The sequence below is a fragment of the Microtus oregoni genome, unplaced genomic scaffold, assembly GCF_018167655.1.
Source record: "Microtus oregoni isolate MIOR12 unplaced genomic scaffold, Mior012 000000F_ref0000247, whole genome shotgun sequence".
NCBI classification, from domain to species: Eukaryota; Metazoa; Chordata; class Mammalia; order Rodentia; family Cricetidae; genus Microtus; species Microtus oregoni.
The window spans coordinates 79,924,082-79,949,749 of record NW_024543059.1 but is presented as its reverse complement, the minus strand read 5'-3'; the positions used below and the strand labels follow the sequence as shown (position 1 = coordinate 79,949,749).

At 43.9% G+C, this 25,668-nt stretch overlaps 1 protein-coding gene across 1 annotated transcript in view; it reads left to right on the top strand.

Annotated features, from left to right (window-relative positions):
- Sec24d (SEC24 homolog D, COPII coat complex component) overlaps positions 1 to 22,309 on the top strand; it is an 84,440-nt gene extending 62,131 nt beyond the window's left edge. Inside the window, exons 12-23 of the mRNA XM_041649797.1 lie at positions 383 to 574; positions 1,641 to 1,734; positions 7,180 to 7,296; positions 7,953 to 8,123; positions 10,913 to 11,009; positions 11,130 to 11,275; positions 12,078 to 12,216; positions 13,046 to 13,164; positions 17,508 to 17,687; positions 19,304 to 19,495; positions 20,541 to 20,630; positions 21,485 to 22,309. Of these exons, the coding sequence (XP_041505731.1) occupies positions 383 to 574; positions 1,641 to 1,734; positions 7,180 to 7,296; positions 7,953 to 8,123; positions 10,913 to 11,009; positions 11,130 to 11,275; positions 12,078 to 12,216; positions 13,046 to 13,164; positions 17,508 to 17,687; positions 19,304 to 19,495; positions 20,541 to 20,630; positions 21,485 to 21,625 (1,678 nt within the window). The 3' untranslated portion in view covers positions 21,626 to 22,309. The remainder of the gene's footprint in view (positions 1 to 382; positions 575 to 1,640; positions 1,735 to 7,179; positions 7,297 to 7,952; positions 8,124 to 10,912; positions 11,010 to 11,129; positions 11,276 to 12,077; positions 12,217 to 13,045; positions 13,165 to 17,507; positions 17,688 to 19,303; positions 19,496 to 20,540; positions 20,631 to 21,484) is intronic.
- Positions 22,310 to 25,668: the final 3,359 nt, after the last annotated feature.

Below are 25,668 nucleotides of genomic sequence, written 5' to 3'. Positions count from 1 at the left end.
AAAAAACAATTAAAAAGAAAGAAAAAGAAACCCATGAGCAAATATGTATGAAGTGTTTTCACAATATCTAACCCTTGACCTAGAATTTGGAGAATGCTTTCCCAAGTTGACCTGCTTATTTTTGAAGTAATCCCTATCCCTTCCTGCCATGATTCACTATTGCTTTCTAAGGGCACTAGAAATTAAAACCAGAACTTTATGCCTTCCTTGTGTTCTATAGGGGACACAGTTGTTGAACTTAGGTAGAAGCCTCATCTCACAGGCAAAAGACTGAAGAAGACAAAATCCCAAGTCTATGGCATCTTCATCACCTCTGAGAAAGAGTCAGACTGTGTTCATGAGAGCTTGTGCCTGAAGTTTGGCTCTGTTTTTTTTCTCCTAGGGAGGAACATGAAGAGACATCTGCCATTCGGGTTGGGTTCATCACCTACAACAAAGTTCTGCACTTCTTTAACGTCAAGAGTAATTTGGCTCAACCTCAGATGATGGTGGTGACCGATGTTGCAGAGGTCTTTGTTCCTTTGTTGGATGGGTTCCTTGTCAACTATCAAGAATCTCAATCTGTGATTCACAAGTAAATATCAGGTGTCTTCTAATTAAATGCAAATCAGGCACATGGTTTAAGTCATGTTGTGTTTCCAGCCAACTACAAATGTTGTTCGGCGTTGTCAATAGCAGGAGGCTTAAGGCATAGGGTATACAACTCTTATGATTTATGTTAGATTTACCCCTTTCTGGTGTAGACCAGTTAAAAAATATTCAGTCTCTTGAGTGAGGTGACCCAGACCCAGAAAGACAATTATCACCTGTACTCGCTCATAAGTGGGTTTTAAACATAAAGCAAAGAAAACTAGCCCACAAATCACAATCCCAGAGAACCTAGACAACAATGAAGACCCTAAGAGAGACATACATAGATCTAATCTACATGGGAAGTAAAAAAAAGACAAGATCTCCTGAGTAAATTGGGAGCATGGGGACCATGGGAAAGGGTTGAAGGGGAGGGGAACAGAGAAAAATTTAGAGCTCAATAAAAATCAATAAAAAAAAAAATTCAGTCTCAGCCTTTAAATTCTTTCTCCTTAATGGAAAGGGGATGAAAGAAATGCATTTCTGGCCGGGCGATGGTGGCGCACGCCTTTAATCCCAGCACTCGGGAGGCAGAGGTAGGCGGATCTCTGTGAGTTCGAGACCAGCCTGGTCTACAGAGCTAGTTCCAGGACAGGCTCCAAAGCCACAGAGAAACCCTGTCTCGAAAAACCAAAAAAAAAAAAAAAAAAAAAAAAAAAAAAGAAATGCATTTCTTTCGTGTACTGTACATATTAAGATAGAGTGTTATTTAAAGAGTCCTGGGTATTATAAATAAGTATATATTGAATCAAAAGCATCTACAAAGAATGTAATTTAGTAAATGTTCCATCCAAAGAATAGGTTTTGGTGCCAGACTGTGCTAAAACAGCCTCCCTTAAGGAGTGTCTGCGTCAGGTCGCCTGTTCCCTGTGGGCAACAATTACCCTCACATGCTGTCCTTCAAATAAATGTCATATTTGTTCGGGCTTGAGATATCGGTGATTTATCTTCTGAAGTTTACGACAGATTTGCTGAGTGCCTAAAACCCTTTCCCCGTTTGTTTCCCTCAGTTTATTGGACCAGATTCCGGAGATGTTTGCTGACTCTAATGAAAACGAGACAGTCTTTGTTCCTGTCATCCAGGCTGGCATGGAAGCACTCAAGGTGAACAGTGGCCACCTCTACTTGATCGTAGATGAAGTTTGTCGCAGAGTAATTAGCAAGGAAGACCTTGTGTGCGAAAAGAAATACAGTCTTCGTTAAATCCCTAGGTTCTTAGGGTTTCTAAACGTGCCCCGTTTTCAGGAGGAAATGGTCCAAGCCACAAGCACTTCCTGTGTTTACACCCCAGTGCCGTGAGCATCACAACAGCTGTCTGGTTAGGATTTCAACTTAGCCCCTCTCTTTGGCTTTTAGGTGAACTTTTTGTGATCTATTTTCAGACTTAGTTCAGGCAAATCAGAGCTATCGGATATGATGAGTAAAATTCCCATCCTGTTGTTTCCTTCCTTGGGGCTCAAACACGCAAAGGTGAGGCCTGGGGATAGTTGGTGTCAGGGAAGTGGCTGATGCTCATGGCTTACTCACTGCCTAAGTGGAATGATGTTGTCCTTGTGTCTATTGGGAAGCCTGAGCTCAAATGACATTTCATCTTGCTAGGACTGAAGAAGGCAATGTGATCTAGAAGACCCTGTCCCCAGTTGCTATTTCTCTAGCACAAGAGCTGAACCTGTTGATTTTGACAGCTCATTCCTGAAGCTAGTTTTAAAACTGTGTTATTAAAATTAACTCCACACCAACTTCTCAAATAGAATGACTAATAATTACAACAAGAGCGATCCAAGTGAACAGAGTTAGTGGTGGTATAAGGCTGAGCTTAGGAACTGATCCCACATGAATGGTGCATCTCTTTCTGTAGCCTGACCTAGTACCTGATTCTGGTCTAGGTTTTCTGATGTCTGAGTGTTCAGGTGTGGTGTAGGAGCATTTGCTCATGGTGTGGTCGATGTCTTCAGCTGTCAGAATCATGGACCATTTAATAAAAAGATAGCAGTAGATTTCATATCCCAAATGATTAGAGTCGCCCCCACTGAAAGCCCTCATTGATCAACAGAAAGCCTTGGGAATTATGATATTCCATATCGCAAAATAACTAAAATCCTGACTGTTCCTTTTCATTTGGAGAAGGTTTGCTGTGTTGTCAGTGATGTCCTCCAGTGGGAAGTCCGTTAGTAAATCTCTCTGCACATCATAAGTTGTAAAGGACTCTAAGCATCGCTCTGCTTTAAACCAAGGCTGGAAGTGATGTTTTAAATATTTTCTATTAATATATTAATCCTTGAAGTTTACAAAAACCGTCTTAGTGTTGCTTATCTTTGCTGTGAGGCAACAGATGACCAAAGCAACTTAGCAAAGAAAGGATTTATTTGGGTTACATGTCTGTATCACTGTCTATCCTCAAAGGAAGTCAGGGCAAGGACTCCAACAGGGCAGGAACCTGGAGGCAGGAGCCGGAGCAGAAGCCATGGAGAGGCACGACTTATTGGCTTGCCCTTCATTGCTTGCTCAGCCTGCTTCCTTATAGAACCCAGGACCACCTGCCCAGGGATGGCACCACCCACAATGAGCTGGGCTCTCCCCCATCAGTCACTAATTAAGAAAATGTGTGTAGCCTGATCTCATGGAGGCATCCTCTCAATTGAGGTTCCCTCTTTTCAGATAACTCTAGGTTGTATCAAGTTGATGTAAACTAGCCAGCACAAAAGTGTTGATGTTTTAAAATGATAAAAAAAGAAAAAACCCCACTATCTAAGCATTGCAGTTCAGAAGAACTTCATGAATACAGAGTCAGGTCCTGGGTAGCTGAAAACCAGACTTAAATGTGTATAGTTTGCACAAAAAGCCTCTAGAATTCTCACCTGTAGCCTTCCCTACTGTGCCAAAAGCTGACATGTTCAAGAATGTGCAATGGAGAAACAGTGTTGAGGAGGCCTCTTGGCTCTTCGTTCGTTCATTCATTCATTCATTCATTTATTCTTTTTAACCAATAAGAAAAATCATTCAGTGTTTGTGTTTTTCAAGCAATCTAAACTGTCCTGTGCCTAAGTTTTCTTAAGCGTTGCAGGGAAGATTTAATTCTCCATCATGAGAAACAATTCTTCTGGTAGTAAAAGAGGGAGTAGGGAGGCCAGAGGTAACTTGGGAAAGTTCAGGACTGTGGTTTGGTCAGTAGCTCAGGATGTTGTGTACAGAGGGCAGAGCTGCAATCCCAGCACTATGGGCAGGGAGCAGAAACAGGCTCCTAACATTGAGATCAGGACCTGGCCCTGGCACTCAGCTGGCTTTTGGGGTGTGTGTAGGGGGGGGAGCTGAATTACCTTGCCCAGCCTTGATGCAGGGGAAGGAGCTCAGTCCTCCTTCAGCTTGATGTGCCATGCTTTGTTCATGCCCATGGGAGGCCTGCCCCTTTCTGATGGAGATGGAGGAGGAGTGAATGGGAAGGGGGGTAGATGAGAAGTGGTTAGGGTAGGGTGTGGGGGAGGGAATAGGGGGAGAGGAGGGAGGGAAACCGTGGTTTGTAAAATAACGAAAAATGTTAATTTAAATAAATAAGTTATTTAAAAAGGAAGAAAAGGGGGACATGTTTTACTGTGAAGGCCTTTCAGAACTTTTCTTTCTACCAGACAGATACCAAATAAAAGCTTTATATATATATATATATATATATATATATATATATAAAATTATAAATACTACTAATTATATAATTATTATATATCATTAATATATGCCAATTGTATGTATATGTATATATGTAATTCATATATGTATAGAATTATTATTACAAAACTTGTTAAAGCAAACAGAACAGATCAAAATTAGAAAAAAAGCCATGTAAATTTGTCCCAGAGGCAAACGGTGGCAGTTGGTGGCAGTCCTGCACATGTTCCTAAAGGCCCTGGAAATACTCGACTAAGGACTTTATGCTTTCCCATTGTGCTATGTCCACAGCGTTTCCCAATCTCAGCCTCTTGTTTCCTCCTATGTAGTAACAGCTGTGTTTCCTTCAGACTTACACACGCACGAACCAATTACATGCCGATAGCTGACAAACACATTTATCTAAGTCAAGTAACTTGATACATAAACTTCTGTGTAAGAACTGGACTAAAAGGGTGCTAGAGCGATGGTCCTGTGCTTAAGAATACTTGCTGCTCTTGCAGAGGACCCAGGTTCAGTTCCCTGCACCCTTATGGTGGCTCACAATTGCCTGTAACTCCAGTGGATTGTATGCCCTCTCCTGGCCTCTATGGATACTGTATACACACCATGTGCTGAAATACATGCAGGCAAAACCCTCAAACACAGAAGATAAAAATAAGTAAATCATAAGAAAAGAGTTGGGCAAAAAGTTGGACTTGCATGGGTGTCGATGGTTATTCCTTGGAGCAAGGTTTCTCCTGAACCTGAAGCTTGCCAATTCTGGCTAGTCTTCTCTGTTTCTCCCAGTTGAGTGCTGGGATTCCAGGCACCCAACATGCCCACCAGTTTTGTATGTGGAAGCTGGGGATGTGTACTCAGGTCCTCACGCTTGAATGGCGAGCACTTTGTGCTCTGAGCCATCCGCCCAGCCCCAGCTGCTTCATGTTTTTGCAATGCTGAGTTTCTTATTGGGCCCTGAGTAGGGCCTTGTCATTCCTTTAACCAGACAGTTAAGTATGTTTATTATGACTAACCGAACCATTGAAGTCTTCTAACTCTTGCGTTCTGTGCTTACTCTGTCATGTATGGTTTGCATGAAGCTGACAGGAGCTAAGTGGTTGTCCTAAAGTCACAAAGCTAACACAACGGCTAAGACTCTAACCCCGTGGGAACTAGGACCTGTGATCTTTGGAGTACAAGTTTCAGCACTTCTGTGACTAGACAACATCCAGAAGGGCGCGGAGAACATTGATAGTGAATTCTCTAGGAACTGGGTGGCTCAGACGAGAAACATTTTACTTTATATTTCTGAGAGCTGATGTGTGACTGAGAAATATTTTTAGTTTGCTCCAATTAACACAGGAAGTCTCCATATGATGTGATTTTCACTTTCCTTTATACAGTAAAAAACAAGATGTGGTCTGGGAAGCAGGAAACAGAAGGGGAGGGTCATTTAAATTTGAGGGAAAATGTGGTGGTGGTGACCATTCAGACACAAATGCAGGGTGTTGCTTTTTGTGGCGGTTTTAATGCTGAAGAACATTTTAAATTAAGCCTTCTGGAAATAAGTAGGCAGTTTTCAAATGCTTTGTTGGCTTACACACACTGTGGAGAGTGCTGAATGCATCCTGTCTCTCCTGCATGCACCCCTCCTTTCTTCCCTGTCTCCGGTATCTGTTCTGCTAGCATGTCATATACATGTATGGCTGTCTGTGTATATATGAAACACAGGAGCCAAAAATGAGAGAAAACTTACGGTTTTTTTAAGTCTGGCTTATTTAACTTAATATGATCATCTCCATTTGCATCTATTTCCCAGCAAATAATTTTAGTCCACTTAATAAACTGACTAAAATTCCATGTGTCTAGGTGCTACATGCCCTTTTGTCGCCTACTGAGGAACACCTAGACGGATTCCATTACTTGACCGCTGTGGACAGTGCTATCATAAACATGGGTTTGCAGGTCTTACTGTGCTGTGTGGACTCAGGGGATTTTGTATATATATCTAGAAGTACTGTATCTTTGTCATTGGGCGAGACAATGTCACATAAAAAAAAGAAAGAAACTAACCCTTAGTATTGTTTCCTTGAGAGTGAGCCTGTTGGATTAGACGAGCTCTGACCTGGTGGGGTCTCTTGAACAAAGGCCATCCTCTTTACGCATTGAACAGCGCAGCAAATAGGAACTTATGTCTTAGTCTTCTATAGACATTTCACAAGCGAGCATATTGCTTTTTGGCCCTACAGACCCTGAACAGCACACAATACCATAACCACATGTTACTGATCTATACTCATGTATTGTTTTTTTTAAACCCCTTTAGGTTGATTTCAATGCCTCTCTGCCTCCAGTGAATGATTTTAGAGGTAGCCACCACATCTTACCCGCCCGCCCCCCACTGTTCTAAGTTAGGGCGTGAATGGGTCACTAGGGAGAAACATGTTATATCAGGAAGTTCAAAATGTAGAAAAATCAGTTACATTGTTTTTTTCCCAAAGGTCAGTTAATTCTGAGTATACAGTATATAAGCAGAACGAGTGCCCCATGATAATAGTCTACAAGAGCATCATTAACTTGGCTCCAGGTCAGGTGAAAGTTTGGTTTGCAGAAGCAACCTACTAACAGTATTGCTCGGAAAGCTCCTTCCCACGGTCTGGTGGTTCTGCAGTTACTGGAGGGCCCTCCACACTGTTTTCCATTCTGATTAGCTGGTGGACTCCCTTCTAGAGACTTGCAAGAAGTCCCTTTTGTCCCGCCCCCCCCCCCCCCGACCCGCCTCAACTGTAGTTTGTTCTTCGTTTTCATCTTTACCTTCCTGACTGCAGTGAGGTAGGATTTTCATACATTTCTGATTCTCTTAAAAATAAAACCACAACAACCAGACATTTTGTGTGTTGCTTTTAGGCAGCAGAGTGCCCTGGGAAGCTTTTCATCTTCCATTCCTCGTTGCCTACTGCAGAAGCACCGGGAAAACTCAAGAACAGAGACGACAAAAAGCTGGTTAACACAGACAAAGAGAAGGTACCTGGGAGCGGTTACTCTTTGAAGCATCCGTTGAAGCGTTGTTAAAGGGGGGTCCCATCCTCCATGAGTATTCGGAACTGAAAACTGCTAGGGGGTTTCATATCGCCAGAGAGGCTGCTAGCTGACCAGTCTACACTGAAACATCTTCCGTGTGTAACCTGTGTCAGATGAGAATGTTAGAGAAATGGAAGGGAGGGCTTGCACAAAGAAGAAAGTAGAGAGGGAAGGCGGTTGCTCTGTGACCTCACTCTCCTAAGGAAGAGACACCAGTCGTGAAGCCAAGGTCAGATGCTGAAAAGAAGCCTTCACTCAAGTCCAAGACAGTGTGGCAGCCGGGAACAGTCTTTGGTGATGGACGATGGGTGTGGCTGAGGTGCACGCCCCTCAGTCACTCAGCACCATCCAATCCACAGAACTGCATCCAGGCCTACAGGCTGAGGATGGGAGCAGGGACAGCCCCATTGGGCTGTTAGAGCAACAGATAACCTGAAGAAACCAACTGTTTTATTTCATTAGCCTAGTCCACTTAACTGGAGGTAGAAATTCCGTATTTTCCCCCATTTAAAATGTCCAATTAAAAAAATTAATAGAAACTTAAATTTTAATAAAAAAAATACTGTATAGCTTTTCATTTCTTCCATCTTTTTCCTCAGATGCTTTTCCAGCCCCAATCAACTGTCTATGAATCTCTGGCCAAGGACTGTGTGGCCAATAGCTGCTCGGTGACTCTCTTCCTCTTCCCCAGTCAGTATGCGGATGTGGCTTCTTTGGGGCTGGTCCCCCTGCTCACGGGAGGAACCCTTTACAAGTACAATGGATTTCAGGTAAGTGGCGAGCCATCTGTGTGTCCGTGTTTCCTCCTGGCTGAATTTTGAATATTCCCTTAAGATGTACTTTGTCTCTGTCTTTCTCCCCCCATCCCTCTGTTGTGCATGGGGGGCGGGGCATGTGTGTGTCACTGAGAGCTTCTGGTGGTCAGGAAGGACTTTGAGGAGTTGGTTCTCCTTCCAGTTGGGGTAGAGTCTTCCTTGTTTCTGCATGTGTACTGTGCACTGCCCTAGGCTAGTTTGCCCAGCAAGCTTTCTGGGAGTTCTACTCTGCCTCCTGTATTGCCGTAGGAGTTCTGAGATACAGCTTTGAGCTACCATAACTATTGATTGTTTGTTTGTGTTTTTGCATGTGGGTCAGGACCAAACTCAGGTCATTAGACTCACACAATAAGTGGTTTTGTTGTTGTTGTTTTGTTTTCTTTTTTGGGTCCTTTGAGACAGGGTTTCTCTGTAGCTTTGGAGCCTGTCTTGGTACTAGCTCTGTAAACCAGGTTGACCTTGAACTCACAGAGATCTGCCTGCCTCTGCCCCAGGAGTGCTAGGATTAAAAGTGTATGTTACCACTGCCCAGCCACTTCAAGTGTTCTTAAGGCTTGAGCCATCTCCCCAGCCCAGTTTCAGTTTGATGGTTTAAGAAAGTTGCATTGTGGACAACTAGCAAACGTAAATTCGAATGATATAAAACTGTGTGTGTTTGATTGGCCTCCTACTGATTTTAGCTCACACCTCGCGCTCATACTGCCCCAGAGTTGAATATTAATGTGAACTTTGCAATGGGGGAAAGTATACTTTATATAAGAGACATCTAAGATAATGTTTGAAAATGTAACTGCATGCTTGTTTTAATTTGTTGAACTATGAGGCAGGTTCAGTTCATCACCCCCTCTCTTACACATTGGACTAACGTGCCTCCCCTGAATTAGGCAAAGGTATACGCCCCAGTTTAGGACAGGCTTTTCTTGGGGACAGTTGTATCTCGAAGTCTTACTGTATTTAGGCACAGAGAATGGGTGTGGCCCCAGGAGGACCCAGGGCCAGGCCACTGATGTTCATGCTCCACAGGGCAACTGGTCACACAGGGCTGTTCTCCTAAGACAAATGCTCATGCTGTCTTAGCTTAGGGGTGGAAAACAGCACCCAGTTATGTATTTGTATGGGAAGTTAAGTAAGAGACTTAGGAAGGCCAAAGACTGAAAATGAAATGCATTTTTAAAAAAGCTTAAGACCCCTTGAAGACTTCAGGATAAACATATGTCGTTGCAGGTACCCTAGAACATAAGCCGGTAATAATGGTAAAATCCAGACACTCCTCTGGTCACAATTGCAGGTATTTGAGGTCCGCTGCGACTGTTTCAGGTCATTCTCTAGTGAGGGAATACATTTGCTCAGAAACCTCCATCTTCCATTCCTTGCTAACGAAGTCCTGGCTGGGGTAGTGCTGGGGTCCCACATGGGTGAGGCTGTCTTCATGAGAGTGACTTAGGAGGACTGTGACCAAGGGTCGTGTTGGCAAGAGGCATCGGACTTCACCTTGTTGATTCCATTCCCTTAGTAGTGCGCTGGTTCTGTGTAGTGTTTGATAAAAGTGCTTTGGTTGTTTGTCACTACACCAAAGTTTATTATTGATTCCATCGATGTTATTAAAAAAGAAGTGGTGTCATGATCCATAGAAGAAAGCTGTCTGCACGGTCAGTAAGTAGAACGCTTTATAATCAGCGATAGTGTTAATTCGCTTCAGCTTTTGTGTGCATTGTTGAAGACAGAATCATATTAGCATCTCCTTCTCAGCTTTAAAAGTAAAAATTTTAATAGTGTCTTCCATTAAAAAATATTGCCAGGTGAAAATGATGGTCAGGAATAGAGTCGGGCACCAGGTGTGTGTGTGCAGTGTCCATAGTCTGGCACCTGGTGTGTGTGTGCAGTGTCCATAGTCGGGCACCTGGTGTCTGTGTGTGGTGTCCATAGTCGGGCACCTGGTGTGTGTGTGTGATGTCTTTTATGAGGACTGTCTGTGGTGTGCCTGTTTCCTTTCCTCTTATCTTTGTTCTGGGGATTGGGGGTGGGAATCATGTGTGTGTATGTCTCTGTGTGTGTGTGCCTCTCCGCTGCCTCTCGAGCAGCAATGGTGAGAATCTCATAAAGACTTTTCTGACCTGGTCAGACACATCATTGGCTGCTGCCTCCCAGCTAGGTGGTGTTCTAGGTGAGCCTCAGCTCTGTACTGCATGCTTGTGCACCCCATTAATACTGCTTAGGTGTGGGATGCCAACAACTTTCATAAATACAGTTTAAAAGAGTAGCTACGAAGTCCAAGGGACTTCATATGTTAAACACTGAATCGCTTTCCATGTCTAACACTAATCCCCTGAGTGAATGACTTATGCTATTTCTCCATTTTCAAAATAAAATTAATAAGTGATCTTCCCACCCAAATGTTATGAAGATGAAAAATAGATAAGGAACTTATCTGTTTATTTAGGAACTTAACTTTGAGTCACTGCCCAAAGGTTATGTATTTTATAAGATTATATATGTACATCATCCTCATCAATTTAGACCGTGAAACCCAATATGGACAGGTTCAGAGAACCACCAAATAGGGCTGCCCATGCATGCTTCAGCATTGCCAGGGCACAAATTTCAATTTCATATATGTATATAAGACATACATATAAGTGTGCTAAATCAAAATATAAAAATTATTTTAAAAGTCAGGGAATAGTAATGTTACTTGAAGTCCTTTAGTGCCACCTGGTGGCCACTGATCACATTTTGTCTTGTAGGTAAATTTGGATAGCCAGCAGTTTCTGAATGACCTCCGAAATGACATTGAAAAGAAAATAGGCTTCGATGCCATCATGAGGGTTCGTACCAGCACAGGTAACTACCATTTACATCATCTCACGTCCCTGCTGCAGAATTATTCTCTCTTTAAGTAACTGCAAAACAAAGAACGGGGAAGTTCAGCTAAGCAAGTGCTCCTTTCTTCTGGTCCTTTAGGTTTCAGAGCCACCGATTTCTTTGGAGGCATATTTATGAACAACACCACGGATGTAGAAATGGCAGCCATCGACTGTGACAAGGCCGTGACTGTAGAGTTCAAGCACGATGACAAACTCAGTGAGGACGCTGGAGCCTTGATCCAGGTGCCGCCAAATGTGCTACTCTCGTCATAGAGAAACGGGACTCTCCTTCTCGACGCAGGAGTCCTTAGCACACTCTTGTGGGACTCACCCATAGATTGAGATATATATATATATATATATATATATATATATATATATATATATGCTGCTTCACGCGACATGGCAATGATTAGCCCAGCAAACCGATGTGAAGCGTCGGACATCAGCAGACTGGTCCCTGTGAAGTGTCTGTGTCCAAGGTTCTTGCAGTCATATGACCCCACCCTAATGAGTTCATTTTAGTTAATTCACCCTCTGCAGGTGCTACCTCCATGCCCTTCCCTAAGGAAGAGCGTATCTGTTGGCATCCGGTACCAGATGGTCAGCCCTGAAAACATACATATGTAACATTATATGGACTGAACAGGTTGTATTTAGGGATAAAGAACATATACATGCAATAACAATTAGTGAGATAAGAGGCCATGAATTTGAAGGAAGGTGTGGAGGGGTATATGGGAGGATTTGAAGAGAGAAAAGGGAAGGGAGAAATGTTGTAATTCTATTAATCTCAAAAATAAAAAATATCATATATATGTATATATATACATATATATACACATATATATGTATATGTATATATATACACACACACATATATATGTCCTACCTCCAAATAAAGTCATTTTCTATGGTGTTGGGGGTTAGAACTTCAGCATACAGGGGCTGCAGTTTAGCCTCTATCCTACACATGCAAATAGGATTAGGTTAGCTTGTCTGGACCTGGCCCAGTAATACCCATGCCTCAATGTTGCTTCTGCAGTGTGCTGTGCTCTACACGACCATTGGCGGTCAGCGAAGACTCCGGATTCACAATCTCGCCTTAAACTGCAGCACCCAGCTGGCAGACCTTTACAAGAGCTGTGAAACAGACGCCCTTATCAACTTCTTTGCCAAGTCAGGTAAGTAACATCTTGCTAACATCGTAGCTCAGTGATTCAGTCGAGATTCACTGGGTGCCCAGGCAGAAGCTGGAAAACACTTCTTGTACCATGGTGGTACAAGAACCAGTAAAGTCAGCTGCGGGGGAGTGGCACGCACCTTTAATCCCAGCACTCAGGAGGCAGAGAGGCAGGCGGATCTCTATGAGTTTGAGGCCAGCCTGGTCTACAGAGCTAGTTCCAGGACAGGTCTCAAAGCTACAGAGAAACCCTTTCTCGAAAAACAAAACAAACCAGAAGAACCAGTTAAGTCAAGGGTTGAAGAATGGTCAGCACCCACCAGCTGTAGTGGGCGAGACAAGACTCTCCAGGGCCACAGATCTGCCTTGAGTTTCCTTGCTAGTAAAGGGTAGAAGGTGAAATTTAGGAGTGTGTGAGTGTGCCCTCTAGCACCAGTGACTTGCACCAATGTTGGTTATCTGTGCCCTGATCACAGAGAAGCAGGATGGATGCTTTCTCTGGCTTCCCTTCTGAAAGTCTGTACTTTAGGTATGGAGGAGAGCATTTCAGCCTGCAGACAAACAACAGGATGGCCTGTCTTTTCTGTGTATAGAACGCTATTTCTAGTAGTCTCAGGATAAATCTGGGTCGATGTAACCCTTCGCTGTAATTAGACCATTGTCCTCCGTTGCCTGGATCATGCATCCTATGTACTCAGAAGAGGGCAATTAGCAAGAACACCATCCTTGTTTGGTTGTCTCAAGAAAACAGCAACTTGTTCTTTGTTATTATGAAGAGATCAGTTTCTAAAGCTTTCACATCCTTCCTATTTGTGGTTTTGTGCTCCTAGCATTTAAAGCAGTTTTGAACCAGCCTCTGAAGGTCATCCGGGAAATTTTAGTTAATCAGACTGCCCATATGTTGGCGTGTTACCGGAAGCACTGTGCCAGCCCGTCTGCAGCAAGCCAGGTGAGTTCCCGGCTGGGCTGAGCAGCCAGCATGTGCAGGGCAAGTGTGTGCAGCTGCTGCAGCTCTCATGTGCAGAGCAAGTGTGTGCAGCTGCTGTAGTCAGCATGTGCAGAGCAAGTGTGTGCAGCTTCTGCAGCTCTCATGTGCAGAGCAAGTGTGTGCAGCTTCTGCAACTCTCATGTGCAGAGCAAGTGTGTGCAGCTGCTACAGCCAGCATGTGCAGAGCGAGTGTGTGCAGCCGCTGTAGCCAGCATGTGCAGAGAGAGTGTGCAGCTGCTGCAGTCAGCATGTGCAGAGTGAGTGTGTGCAGCCGCTGCAGCCAGCATGTGCAGAGAGAGTGTGCGCAGATGCTGTAGCCAGATACTCTGAAACGGCATACAAGCAAGGAAACTGAGGATGCAGCTGGGGTGGGAGGGGACCATGACAATGGGAGTATGTGCCTTTGTAGCCAACATCAAAAGAGAAACCTGGGCTTAACAAAGTGTCTGAACCAAAAATGTGACAGTCACGACTACATTGTTTATAACAGAGGAATGTCATAATATTGCAGTATTCTCTTTTGTATATAGACCTAGATGTTATGTTGTGAAATGTGCGTGCTTAAACAGACTAGGCATATAAATAATGTTGCCATGAACTGACTACAGTAGTAACAATGGCTCTTTAAAAAGAAATATAATTTATAACATAAATGATGGAATTATTTTCATTTAAAAGTTGCATATTGAGACATGGTCTCACTATGTAGACCTGACTGGCCTGCAACTCTCTGTGTAGATAAGGCTCTCCTTGAATGTGTGGCAATCCTCCTGCCTCAGCTTACACATTATTAATAGAATCACTTCAAAACTATTGTCTTTGGCCATCATCTAAGTAATTTGAAATTTAAGGTAAACCTTACTTAGAAAGGCTAAACCATGTGTTTAGCCTGTGTCCTCTGGTTCACATTCTCCCCGGTGTCCATGAAGTTAGATGGCAGTTTTAATGGCTCTATACTGAATATACTATATTCATAGCTATATAGAATATAACTATAGGGTTCTGATTTAAAAAACACAGTGAGCAACTAGTAGGGCATTTTTCTAACCCATTCATTGTTGAACTGGCTACTCACCTTGGAGGAAGCTGTAGGCAGGAAGAGATCACTGACAAATCCTGCATCTAGATTCACAGCTGAGTAAGGAAGGAAAACAAGACAAGCATTTGTTACACCGCCCTTTTCAGGAAAGTTCCCCTTTGTGCTGCTTGAAGTGATTAATCAAATATTCTTTTACCTTCTGTGTTGGTAGTTGTTCCAAGAACTGTTGAGTCAGTATGGCTGCTCATTTGTCTTTGTTATTCAGGATATGTTTGCTTTAGTAGACTCAAGTTTCCATACTATTGTAGAAGCCAGGTGTAGTGGCCTAGGCCTGTAATCCCTGCACTCTGAGGGGGAGGAAACAGGATCAGGTGTTGAAGGTTGAAGCCCATGTGAGTTCTATGAGGCCCTGTCTCCTAAAATGAAAACAAAACAAAACAAAAAACCAGAAGGGAGGGAGAGGGGGGGGGTGGTCTGGGGAAGAGAGGCAGGCACATTTGGGAAGTGTGCTTGTTTGAGTCACGTGAGCCCACCTTGTGCACGTGGACCCCAGCTTGAATGGAGGCCAATTATGAGTACTCTGTACCCACCTTCTCTACTTGTCTGGGATTTCTGGAAGATTCTCCTTCCACCCTGGTGTGTCTCAGCTTTCGAAGGATCAGTGGCTGTGGAGCTGGCACAGCCAGCGTCTTCTCCTCAAGGTTATTCGCTAATATTAAAATGATCGCCTTTAACAACCTTAAGTGAAGAATCAATCTGTTGCCTATTTAAGGGGAAAAGCAAGGCTTCTGGTGCAAAAGGAGAATCGTGTCTGCACTAGAGCAACTCTTTTGATGGCGTAAACATTGTAGGACAAGCTGTGGTGATTCTTGTTTTACTCAGGGTGATAATGGAGACGATATCTGCTCTTTAAGATGAGATTTTTCTCTTTCCATTTGAACTTTCATTTGCACCTGCAACCACCAATGAAGGTAGGGCCCCGATGCTCCCATCACCTTCCACATCCACCTCTGAGCACGGGTGCATGGAGGACCAAGCCTTCAGTACCGAGTCCTCAGGATGCTAGGGTCCTGATGTTCCCATCACCTCCAGCACCCCACCTCTGAGCACGGGTGCATGGAGGACCAAGCCTTCAGTACTGAGTCCTCCGGACGCTTTCCAAATCCAGAGCCCAACACCAAGCTAGACCATCGAGAGATGTACTTTGGTTGTATAACAGACCTGAGTGGACTACTTTTGCTCAATGACCAAAATGACCACTTAGGGGGACAAAATTTAGGGAGATGCCTAACTCTGACTCAGTTGCTCAGCCATGAGAGTACTCAGAGGAATGTTCTAGTAAATGTGCAGGTTTGTATAAGTAGGGCTAGTTATCTTTCTGAAATCGAATCAGCCACTTATATTGTTCGGGAGTAAAATGCTCCTCAAAGGCAGAGCCGTGGCTGGAGAGATGACTCAGCAGTTAAGAACGCTTGTTACTCTTGTGGAGGACTGAGTTTGATCCCCAGCACCCACATGGTGGCTCACAACCTCTGTGACTCCAGTTCCAGGGGATCCTACACCCTCTTCTGACCTCCGAGGGCACTCAGTATTCATGTACTGCACAGACATACATTTGAGCAAAACATTCACTCACAGAAAATAGTAAATCTGTTACTTAAAATGCCGCTGAAGTCCTTTTTTAAAACAATAAAAAAGGCAAGGCAAAGACTTTAACTGCAAAATTTCCAGTGTTTTTGTTTATGACTGCTCTGTCATTAGAAAGTGCAAAGAATTTTCCAAACTTGGTTGAACCAGACCTTCATGAATTTTGGCTCACCCCTAACCAGTACCTTTTCTCTTCAAGGTAATTTAATTATGGAGGAGCCAGGGAACTTTAGGGGAGATTTTACAGCAATGACCTGGGATATATTTTCTTTTTGACATCAAACGTATGGAGTAAATCTTTCCTCCTGCTTTCCCTCATTCTAACAACTCCCCATCGGCTTTCATTCTTGCTCCTTCCGGTTTCTTCCCTGGGTCCCACGTAACCCAGCCTCTTTAGAGCTGTCATGAATGCCAAGCTTACTCCTTTGTGGCACTTAAAATGATGGATATATAAGGCTACCTTACTATTCCTGGTTAACTTGAAGCGACCAGCGACATTTCAAGATCTCTCAAAGGTACATGTCCACTTCTGTTTGTGAGGATCTTCTCATACTGTGCTATGAACTGTGTAGAAACGGCGCTGGGGCTACTGGCTCTGTGACTTGACCATGTTCCAGTTCCTTCATCTTCCACCCATTTTCCTTGGCTGAGAAAGTAATCCAGTAGCCGAAGTTGACACTGGGAAGGGCTTCCCGCTAGAGGGACAAACTATAATGAGAAGAGTGTCCCTCGCAGGAAAGCATACATTCCCTGACTCTGGTGCCTTGAAATGAGATCAGAGAGCCAGGTGGTGGTGGTGCACACCTTTAATCCCAGTAATCAGGAGACAGAGGCAAGTGGATCTCTGTGAGTTCAAGGCCAGCCTGGTCTACAGAGAGAGTTGCAGGACAGCCAGGGCTACACAGTGAAACCCTGTCTCAAAAACCAAACCAAACCACACACACACACACACACACACACACACACACAGAGAGAGAGAGAGAGAGAGAGAGAGAGAGAGATATTGAGAGAGAGATATCAGAGGTTGAGATGAATTAAATGGTCAAGTAGAGCATTCTAGAACATTTTGGGATGCGCTTTCCTAAATCAGTTAGCAAGTTTGTCCTTTGTACTCCTTACCCAGAAGATCGTGTGAAGACACTTCTGATATGTAGGGGTATGAGGTGGAAGATGAGGACTAAATCCCCTCAGAGTCCCGAGGGAAATTTTCTTGTCATTGTGGATTCTGATAATGTATATTCTTTTTCGTGAGAAAGATAGCTAGCTAACGGTCTGGGAAGATTCCTGTCAGTAAAGTGCTTGCCTCAGGAGTATGTAAGACCCTGCCTTTAGTCTCCAGAGCCCACATAAAAATCCTGGACACAGTAGAGAGGCAGATCTCAGTGCTGGGGAAGCAGATGTAGGACAGGAGGGTCCCCAGGGCTCATCAGTTAGCCAGTCTGCCTAACTGGTGAGACTTTGGAAGAGGGCCTTTCTTCCTGATATGATACCTGGAGTTGTCTTCTGGCTTGAACGCACACACACACACACACACACACACACACACACACACACACACATATAAAAAGAGAAAGCTAAAACTGGGACAGGCTCATGAAGCAAATGTTTTCTTTTTCAGCTTATACTGCCGGACTCCATGAAAGTATTGCCTGTGTACATGAACTGTTTGTTAAAAAACTGCGTGCTGCTCAGTAGACCAGAGCTCTCCACTGATGAACGGGCATACCAACGGCAGCTGGTCATGACCATGGGCGTGGCTGACTCTCAGCTCTTCTTCTATCCACAGCTCCTGCCAATAGTAAGCGTGAGCTGACTGTGTGTTCCCTAGAACCGCTTGGGAGGGAAATTCAGTCAAAACGTGCAGTCTGGGCTCATAGCAGAAGCCCTTTGAGGAGGTTGCATGGGCTTGGTGTGCTTGGGGAAGGATGTGAGGAGTCCCGATTGCTCAGATTGCTTTCCTGTCTGTGACAGTCTCAAACTGGTAATAATCAGTTACGTAGGCACTCTTAGGAGTCTGTAAACAGGAAACTTCAGTTGGCCTGCACCTCATACACACGTGCTGGGGCTGTCTCGTGCAGGCGTGAATGATCTGTTTTCAGCTAATGTGTGGCTGTTTCAGATTCCCACACTTATCCAGACTGGCTTTTCTCAAATGCAGTCAGGGACTTGAGATGGGCACACACTTGAAGACACCTGTGCCATGCAATAGCCCAGCTGCCCTTGTCCTCGAGGGTCCACATGGCAATGCATTCTACCTCATTGAGGTGCTAGTAACATCTTGAATGCCCGGCACTCTGCCTGGACTCTTTCCCTCATGGAGAAGGCTGATAGGTTGTATGCCACGCCTCCTTAGCCTTAGCGGTGACAGACAGCAGGGGCTTAGCGATGGTGCATTCAGTGACAAATTGTGTTAGATGCGAGAATAAGAAATAATCATTTCAAATGATTGATTCTCACATAAACTTGGATTGTCAGCAATGAGTGGGCCAAAGAGACTAGAAGCTAGAGCCTCTGGGAAGCTTCTGTCTTACCTTCATTCCCTTCCTTAGTGGTCCGTGTGTCTGGGCTGTAGGTGTCATTTATTCTCTAATGGCCGCACATCCCTGTCTTCAGATATGTAGCAGGCATTGGAAGGCTTCTCCCACGGCCCTTCCCGCTCCTGCCTTCATGCTGTCCTGGCCATCCTGTTTTCTCTACCGTACCTACTATCAGCAAACAGGCCAGCTCTCCCGGGGTATCCACAGTGTGACCACTTTTTGTTCATTATCTGCTATCAAACATAATCATCACCGTCCTTCCTTGTTCCCACCATTTTCTCTCCTTCAGTCTGCTTGCAGCTCCGAGGTCAGGGCAGAGTGAGAGATCACCCATCTCTCCTCTCGTCGGGCCAGTCCAGGACAGCTCTGGCCCAGTGATGGCCCTTCTCTGCCCCTTTCTATAGGAGACTCTCATTTCACGCCAGCTGCGCACATCTCTTTGCCAATCCTCAAACACCCTAGCCAGGCTCCTGTCTCAGGACCTTTGCATAAGCTTTCCTCTGTGTCTGGAATGCTCTTCCTTAGGTCCCCAGGCCCAGCTCCTCACCCTTCCTCACCTCCTCAGGTAGCATTACTCGAAATTTACCTTTGCCAGAGAAGCCTTCCTAGCTACCCTGCCCCCACCAACGACCCCTTATGCTACTGACTGTTTGCTTTTCACATAGCTTTTAACACCATCTGCAATTATGTATATTTTTATTTATTTTATGTCATTTGTCTTCCTCCAAAGGCCATTAGCTGCACAAGGCAGAGGTTCTTGTCTCCACCAAGTAGGCTTCGATTAACTGTGTACTGTAAGGGAGTGATGGGGGAAGAGAAAGGAAATGAGGAGAGGGCGAGAGCCGAGTTCCCAAGTCTCCTGACTTTGCCCCAACAGCACACATCGGACTTAAAGAGCACGGTGCTGCCTGCTGCTGTCCGCTGCTCCGAGGCCCGACTCTCCGAAGACGGAGTATTCCTGCTGGCTAATGGTCTGAACATGTTCTTATGGCTCGGAGTGAGTAGCCCACCAGAGCTCATTCAAGGAATATTTAATGTGCCATCGCTTGCACATATCAACACAGATTTGGTAGGTATTTTTCAGTTTTGGTGATAAAATACAAATGTAAATTCTTAAAATTTATGTGCAACTTTATGGTACATTGAAGAAAACCAGCGTGTGTTTATACAGTTCTATATATGAATCATATTCTGATGAATAAAAATTAGAAATTGTAAAATAATTTACTGAATTGTTAAACTAGACATGGTTTCAAGAGAAACTGATAATACAGAGAAGAGATGGCTCAGGGGTTAAGGATGCTTGCTGTCCTAGCAGAGGACCCGGGTTCAGTTCCCAGCACTCACATCAGGTAGCTTATAGTTGCCTGCAACTCCAGCTCTAGGGGATTTGACATCCTCTTCTAGCCTCCATGGGCACCTGCAAAAATGTGGCATATGCAGACAGACAGACAGACACACCATCCACTGACAAAACTTCCAGACTTCTGCTGTCTACCAGTGGCTGTTTGCTATATGGACTTTAATCCCACTGTTCTGTTTCATTCTGTGACACATGGGTGAGGTCGATGCTGCAGCAGTATGCTCCTGATGAGCTAGTGAAGCCAGGGGCAGGTTCTTACAAAACAGAGTCGTGGAAGTGTAAGAGGTAGCATTTCCTTGGGGATTCAGCACTTGCTGGTTACTTTAATGTTGGAGCGCGACAGTATTTCCCCCAAAAGGTAAAGGGATACGGGCATCCTCTTCTCTCTCACTGTAGTCTTGAAAGGGTTTAGTCACCTTTCTGAGAGATGGTCCAAAACTACCCTCTGCATGAAAAACTCCTGTTACTGCATTGCAGCGAAGACCTGTATTTCCAAAAGAGATAATTGGTTCATTGGTGGAAATGTATGCTAATAAAAATGAGTAGTTTATAGTTCAGTTTCCCCCATTTTCAGGTAAACGAACTGAGCCTACTAAATGGTCTCTGTAGCATTAGCAGGATGGCTTTAGCAGGCTGGTGATCTCGTAGGTTCTGTAGCATTAGCGGGATGGCTTTAGCAGGCTAGTGATCTCTATTGCTGTTGCTATTCTAATTGTCTCAAGTCATACTGAAATTGCGCTCTTACCTGCAGACATCGCTGCCTGAGGTGGGAAGTCCGCACTCTCAACAACTCAGAATGATAATGAATAATATCCAGCACAAGAAGCCATACTCAATGAAGGTAAAAGGAGATCTCTGCCTTTAAGTGTTTATTTCATCAAAAATCTTTTCAATGCATATTCTATAGTTATATCTCATGACCTTTGATAGGAAATTTCCACCTCTGAATATGACTATATACTTAATAGGCACAAGACCAAAAATAGACAGCTTTGACCATGGGTTATCTTACTAGATAGCCACTTAATGATCATGGTGGTCTTCCTTGTGGTGTCCAAACAACTGCTGTCACTGACAGCCTTTGAAGACGCTTTCCTTGGTGCCTAATGTTATATACTCATAGAAACACCATTCAGAACATTTGTAAAGTGCATTTCCCTGTATCTGAAAAATTGTAATTATAGTTACTCTCAGCCATTTTATTATTTCCTCTTTGGAATAAAATCATGTCTTCAACCCAAGAAGGTTGGACTTTCTTGCCAAGTCCAAGCTGCTTGTACCCATCTCCTTCTGTAAGCTACATGCTGGAGTCTCCTGGATGTGGAGCTGTCAAATGGGGAAACTCTGTGTGGTACTGGAGCTGGAGAGAGGGCACATACTGCTTGTCTAGAAGACCCAAATTTCATTCCCAGCACCCATACTGGGTGACTCAATGACGCCTGTAACTTTGGCTCTGGGGGATCCTACCCTACACCCTCTCTTCTGGACTCTCTGGGAACCTGCACTGATCTGTACATTTACACACACACACACACACACACACACACTCCCCTTTCAAAAACCTATAGAATCAGGCATGCTGACATCATCATCCAGGCCTCATCCCCCTACCATGTTTGGTAGGATTGAATCAAAGGCAATCGCTGGACCATGTGCAGAATGTGTATCTAACCAGCTGTTGTTGGGTTTTCCTAGCTCATCATCGTGAAGCAGCGAGAGCAGCGGGAGATGGTTTTCCGACAGTTCCTGGTGGAAGACAAAGGACTCTATGGAGGGTCATCGTACGTGGATTTCCTCTGCTGTGTCCACAAGGAGATCTGTCAGCTGCTGAACTGAGTGCCCTCCTCTCCCACCGAGCTTGCATTTCTGAGGAGACGGTCTCCGACTTGGTGCCTAATTTCCCCAATGATAGTAGGCTAGTTTTCATTTCTTGATCATTTTCAGGATAGCTTGCCAAGATAGCACATAGACCTTCAGCTTTGGTGCTCGGGTGGTAAGCCCGTGGAGTGTGGTACCATAAAGGGAACAGTCTATTTCCGGCTGTCGAGCTTCTCATTTCTAAAGCTGACAGTCTGCATTTCATGAATACATAGTTTACAGACCCATTCACTGTCTCGATTTCCTTTCTTTGTGCTAGATATATAAATTATTTTTCAAACTGTATAGATTCATGGTTTAAAAAAATGGTCTTGGTTCCTCTCTCCTTTGCCATGAGAGGAAAAGGACTTCATTTTTACCTTATACCTAATGTTTTTAAAACTCCATGACTACATTGAACAGATTTTTTTTTTTCAACTTAAGATCTGCACAGCAGACTTTAAAAAAACATGTAATCTGTCTGGTAGAACAATTCGTGTTCTCCTTTTTTCATAATTATATATTGTCTGTTTAAAATATTTTCCAGTTGTTTTGTCTATAAACGGTATCTATATTCTTAATGGTTCTTTGTACAATTTTGATGGTTTCTACCTGTATATAATGGATCTTAACCAATATCAATAAATTACTTCATGTACTCTGGCTGTTTTTCACGTCTTTTGAAAATTTAAAAGAAATACGGATATCACTAAAAGTAAAAAAATCTTTTACTTTTTAAAATGGCAGAAACTCGCAAACTGGATGGTTTACTGAGAATGTCTGGATGACAAATTATCTTTGTAAAGGTTCGATTGTATCCAGCTGTCAGAAACACTCCTTGAGAAAGGCATTTACAAGTTCTTAACTACAACGCATCTGGCAGAGCTGCTTGTGCCTGGGGCCCTCTGCTCTTGACTCCTCGTGTTACGTGTTATGTCTCCTTCAATGCACACAGTAACAAATAGTTCTCTTACACCTAGGAGAATGGCTTTGAATGGCACTGTTCCATGTGTGCGTTCCTCAGCTTCATCAAAGACAGGATATGTGATAATTGCTGCATCACAGAGGGGTACACACACCTCCCCAGATCTGCGCTGTCTTCCCACCACTCCTCCCCAGATCTGCGCTGTCTTCCCACCATTTCCATGCTCGCTCCCTGCAGCGAACCTCGATGGCTTCTTTTACATATGAAGACAGCTTTGCAGCAGCTCAATTCTTCCTCTGTGAACGCATGGCCAGGCAGGGTCATTTCTAGGTTGGTGGACGCCATGAACTGAGAATAACAGATACATACGCGGACCTAGTAAAATGCCCCTATGCTAACCGACGAGTGGGATGTTTAGATTGACTTTGGTGAGTTAACAAGAGCTGAAGATCCAAAACTAAAATAATAATGGAAATGTTTATGAAAAGCAGGTTAAGAAACTTAAAGAGAGTTTGTCATGAAGAAAGCAAATGTGGACTCTGTGCAGAAGCAGCAGAGGGACTGAGGGACAGTGCTGTAGCCCAGCAGGGTGACTAAGCATAGGACCTGGAGCCAATAAGGACTTACTGCTTCCACCAATAGCTGTGACATCAGGGTAAATAAACCTTTCTGTATCTCAGTTCCTTATTCATTTGCTAGCCCGTCATCCTCTCCTTTCCCTCTCAGGCATTCTACTGTCCCTTTATTCACAATGCAGGCTACCCTTTTTATTTAGGCCATCATTAAATAGACATTTGATTAAACCACTATTCTTTATAAATTTAAATAAAGAGCAAATTTGTCTCTGCCCAAGACCTTTGAAAGATGGCAATTCATTGAAAACTACTCGATCCCTCGACCTCAGAGATAATACTCTCACGACAGAAAAAAGCATCGGTGGGGCAGAAGAGATCTTAAAAGAGGTTACTAGAAATATCCTGGGGGACTGGAGAGATGGATTAGGGGTTAGGAGCTCTGGCTGCTCGTGCACCCCCAGGGTGGTTACAGACATCCCTAACTCCAGTTCCAGATCCTCCACATGCACCATGAGTGGTGCACATATATTTATGTAGACAAAAATCTAAAACTAGCACAGAAGTGTCTAGTTAAATAGATGAAGATATCCCAAGTACTCCAATTATTAAAAAGGGAATAAGGAACTACTTATTGAGCAGTTATTATGCTCAACAAGTCCATCTTTTTATAGACTCAAGGCCACGGCATTTATTAGGGACTCTGTGCTGCTCCAATTTCTTAGGAGTGGAAGAAAACAATGAAGGGGAAAACAAATCTTCTATGTGTTTAAAATTTAGATAAGATGTGCCTAAAAGATCAATTATTCTAACGTGCAACAAACTCCTAGCCTGCTTCGGTTCTGCGGTGTATACTGGGTCTGTGTGCATTCTACACTGTTAAACTTTGAGGACTCGGAGCCCATCTGAAGTTGGGAGAGAATCTCCCTCATCTTATTTAGCTGTTGATAAGCACCTTCAGTTGGAAGGGAGACCTGTAACACATATATATGGTTATGAACATTCTGCTTAGCTCTAGAGAAAATGTTTATTGGAAAAGTTATCCAAATTATTTTGACTAAAGTTTTTTTCTCTGTGCAATATCACCAACCACGTTCATACCTGAGTAAATCACAGAGGGCTTAGCAGCAGCAGCAGCAGCAGCATGGTCATTCAGAGAGTGAGTTTGCTGAAGAAATGTTATGGGAGCCGGGCGGTGGTGGCGCACGCCTTTAATCCCCTTTAATCGGGAGGCAGAGGCAGGCGGATCTCTGTGAGTTCGAGGCCAGCCTGGTCTACAAGAGCTAGTTCCGGGACAGGCACCAAAGCTACAGAGAAACCCTGTCTCGAAAAACCAAAAAAAAAAAAAAATGTTAATTGAAGTCCTAGACTTAGAGCTTCAAGACTGACTGTGTAGACTTGAGACTCAAGCTAGATTTCAGACTCTAATCAATAAATGTTAAGGACAGGAAGGTGATAAATGTCTATATGAACCCTGATCTTATAGCGTTTTATGTTGGTGGTGTGTTTGGTATAATTAAGATTGAGCCCAGGGCCTTAAACATTCCTCTACTCTTGGCCTCCAGCATGCTTTAAAATAAGCTGCTATAACTAATCAGGATGTGTAAACCAACAATTAAGATGGTATAAAAACATAGGCTAGACTCGCTCCTAGTGACAGCTCTGACAATCTATCTCACCTCTGTCCACAGGTGACCTTAAGTGAGAATAATTCGTGGCCCTTATGTAGCTTTAGCAGAATGGGTCTATGTGGTTTAAGTTTCTCCATCCACACAGGGCTCAAAAGGTAGCTCCCCTGTTCACCAGAGCCACAGGGTCCATGCAGTCACTGCAATAGGGACCTTGCCTAACTCTGAATGTGTGAGCTGCCTCCCTCGTACTTCCAGTCTGTCAGCTTTACCCTTCACAACCAAGCTGTTTTACTCCTGACCACCATCTCCATAAGCTGCCCTAACAGAAGAGGACGCAGCTTTGCTTGGGTACAGTACTCTCCACTATCAACTACTTCACTGTGGAGCATAAAGCCTAAGCACTTTGGGCCTCCTACTCCTCATCCTTTGAAATAAGACTGGGAAGAACGGTTCCTGCTGTAAAGGAGCACTACCTTGGCCACACCACCTGGAGCTGAGTGCTGTCAGCCAGGCACGTGGCTCTGGAAACTTTAAATAGAAAAACATAAAGATATGTCACAACTTTTACAGTCGACGAACAACTGAAGCAACTAAAACTGTTCTCAGAGAACTTTGTGACACTATGAACTCACAAATATCCACTGCCTCTGCCATTCAAGTACTAGGATTAAAGGTGTGCACCACCACAGCTGTAAATGGATGAATTCTAATTGTTACCTTCTTTCCTCAACCAACTCTACTCTTACAGTTTTTCTACATAAGATGAGCTGTGGGTCTAAGTTCTAAACTACAAAAACAAAACCAAAAAACTACTCTCTCTTTGTGAGATGAACTATTAACATCTGACAGGAGCCTAGACCAAGTGAACACCAGATTGCCACTGTTTTTTATGCC